Below are 1,867 nucleotides of genomic sequence, written 5' to 3'. Positions count from 1 at the left end.
TTTATCATTGCACATCAGTGTCGATATAACGTAAGAAACTACAGCATACCAATAAATCAAAAATATAGTAATAAATTACAATAAACAGTCATTAAGTATAGGCACACATCATTTGAAGTGCTAAGAAAAATAATATATTCACCATTTTTTAATACATAATAATATACGGTACAAAACAAATATGTACCAATAGATAACAGACACTAAAATGTTTAGAAAATAAGAAAGTCTACAAATTAAAATGACTGAATTAAAAATCAGATATGACATAGTATATTGTGGAAGCCCAGATCAATATGTATCAAAATTATTTATATGATGTGGACACTAAACATAGCACTAAGCCAATTTCATAAATATGGTTTGGACTAATACTATTTTAATGTTACATAGATAATTATTGACACTTCTCTCTGAGATACCCAAGTATTTAGACTGATACATTGATAACATTGGCACCAGTATTGGACACAGACACAATAGATAGTTCTTCACATACAGCATTAGCAGTGAAACAACAACCATAGTTTGGATCTATGCGAATAATAGGTCAAACATGCTACTTAATGCAACTGAGTTTTGTTATGTCTACAACTACCACGTGGCTCACTTTGTCATCTGTCTAGATATCATGAACACAGCAAACTGCACAAGAGTGAAAGAGTTCATAATTCTTGGATTTTCTGATGTAAAGGAGATTCAGTTGGCATTATTTGCAATTTTCTTGGTAATGTATGTGCTAACATTCACGCAGCATTCAGTTATTATTGTGGTCATACACTTGGATTATCATCTTCACACCCCTATGTATTTTTACCTCATCAACCTCTCATGTCTAGAGATAAGTTATGTTACTGTTACTGTTCCTAAGATGCTGTCTAACTTACTATCAAGGACGAGGACAATCTCCATCAATGGATGTTTTTCCCAGCTGTACATTTTCTTCTCCTTAGGGACAACAGAATGTTTTTTGCTAACAGCAATGGCATATGACAGATATTTGGCTATCTGTGATCCTCTGCATTATAATGGAATCATGAATAGACAAGCTTGCATTAAATTCGCAGGTGGATGCTGGGTGGCTGGTTGTCTAGCACCACTTATTCCAACTATATTTATATTTCGACTTCCTTTCTGTGACTCTAATATTATTAATCACTTCTTTTGTGACTCACCCCCACTGCTAAAACTCTCTTGTCAAGATATCAATACCATTGAAGTCATTAATTTTATTTTAGGTTCAATGATTCTACTGACTTCTTTTTTGTTAACACTGGTTTCTTACATAAATATAATCTCTACAATACTTAAAATCCCTACTGCTGATGGCCGTAAAAAGGCTTTTTCCACCTGTGCTTCTCACCTGATTATTGTATCTATGTTCTATGGCACCACCATCTTCACATATGTCAGACCAAGAACCATCAATGCTTTTCATTTTAATAAGCTTGTGTCTCTGTTTTACTCTGTTATCACCCCAATGATCAATCCTTTTATCTACAGTTTAAGAAATAATGATATCAAGCAGGCACTGAAAAAAGTAGTATCTCTCATGTAAAGATGTCACAACTGCATATGCATGGTAAGGATTACTTTGTTAGTTGCATATAATCCTTTTAGCTCATATTCACAGGCTGTTGTCCAGTCACTAATGATAGGTTAGTGATAGGTTCTGTGCTCTGTTCACCTAGAGATGACACTGATTTCAGCCCTTGACAAAAAACTAATCTATTGACAAATATGTTAAATTATGTGTCTTCCACCTTTCAACTTTCAGTGAAAGCAATGTGTGATATGAAAAATACAATGTGAGAAAGTTTAACTGCCTGTGAGTACGGAGTCTTACACTACGAGGTCATGAAACAAT

The 1,867-nt window shown here is 33.9% G+C and overlaps 1 protein-coding gene across 1 annotated transcript; it reads left to right on the top strand.

The window, feature by feature from the left end:
- The first annotated feature begins 631 nt into the window (after positions 1-631).
- LOC142152433 (olfactory receptor 6Q1-like) lies at positions 632-1,558 on the top strand. The gene has a single exon (XM_075209123.1). It carries the CDS (start codon positions 632-634, stop codon positions 1,556-1,558), a length of 927 nt encoding a protein of 308 aa, XP_075065224.1.
- Positions 1,559-1,867: the final 309 nt, after the last annotated feature.

The sequence above is a fragment of the Mixophyes fleayi genome, chromosome 1 (assembly GCF_038048845.1).
Source record: "Mixophyes fleayi isolate aMixFle1 chromosome 1, aMixFle1.hap1, whole genome shotgun sequence".
Taxonomy (NCBI): domain Eukaryota; kingdom Metazoa; phylum Chordata; class Amphibia; order Anura; family Limnodynastidae; genus Mixophyes; species Mixophyes fleayi.
Note: the sequence above shows the minus strand (reverse complement) of the source record. Positions and strands in the feature narration are given on the sequence as shown.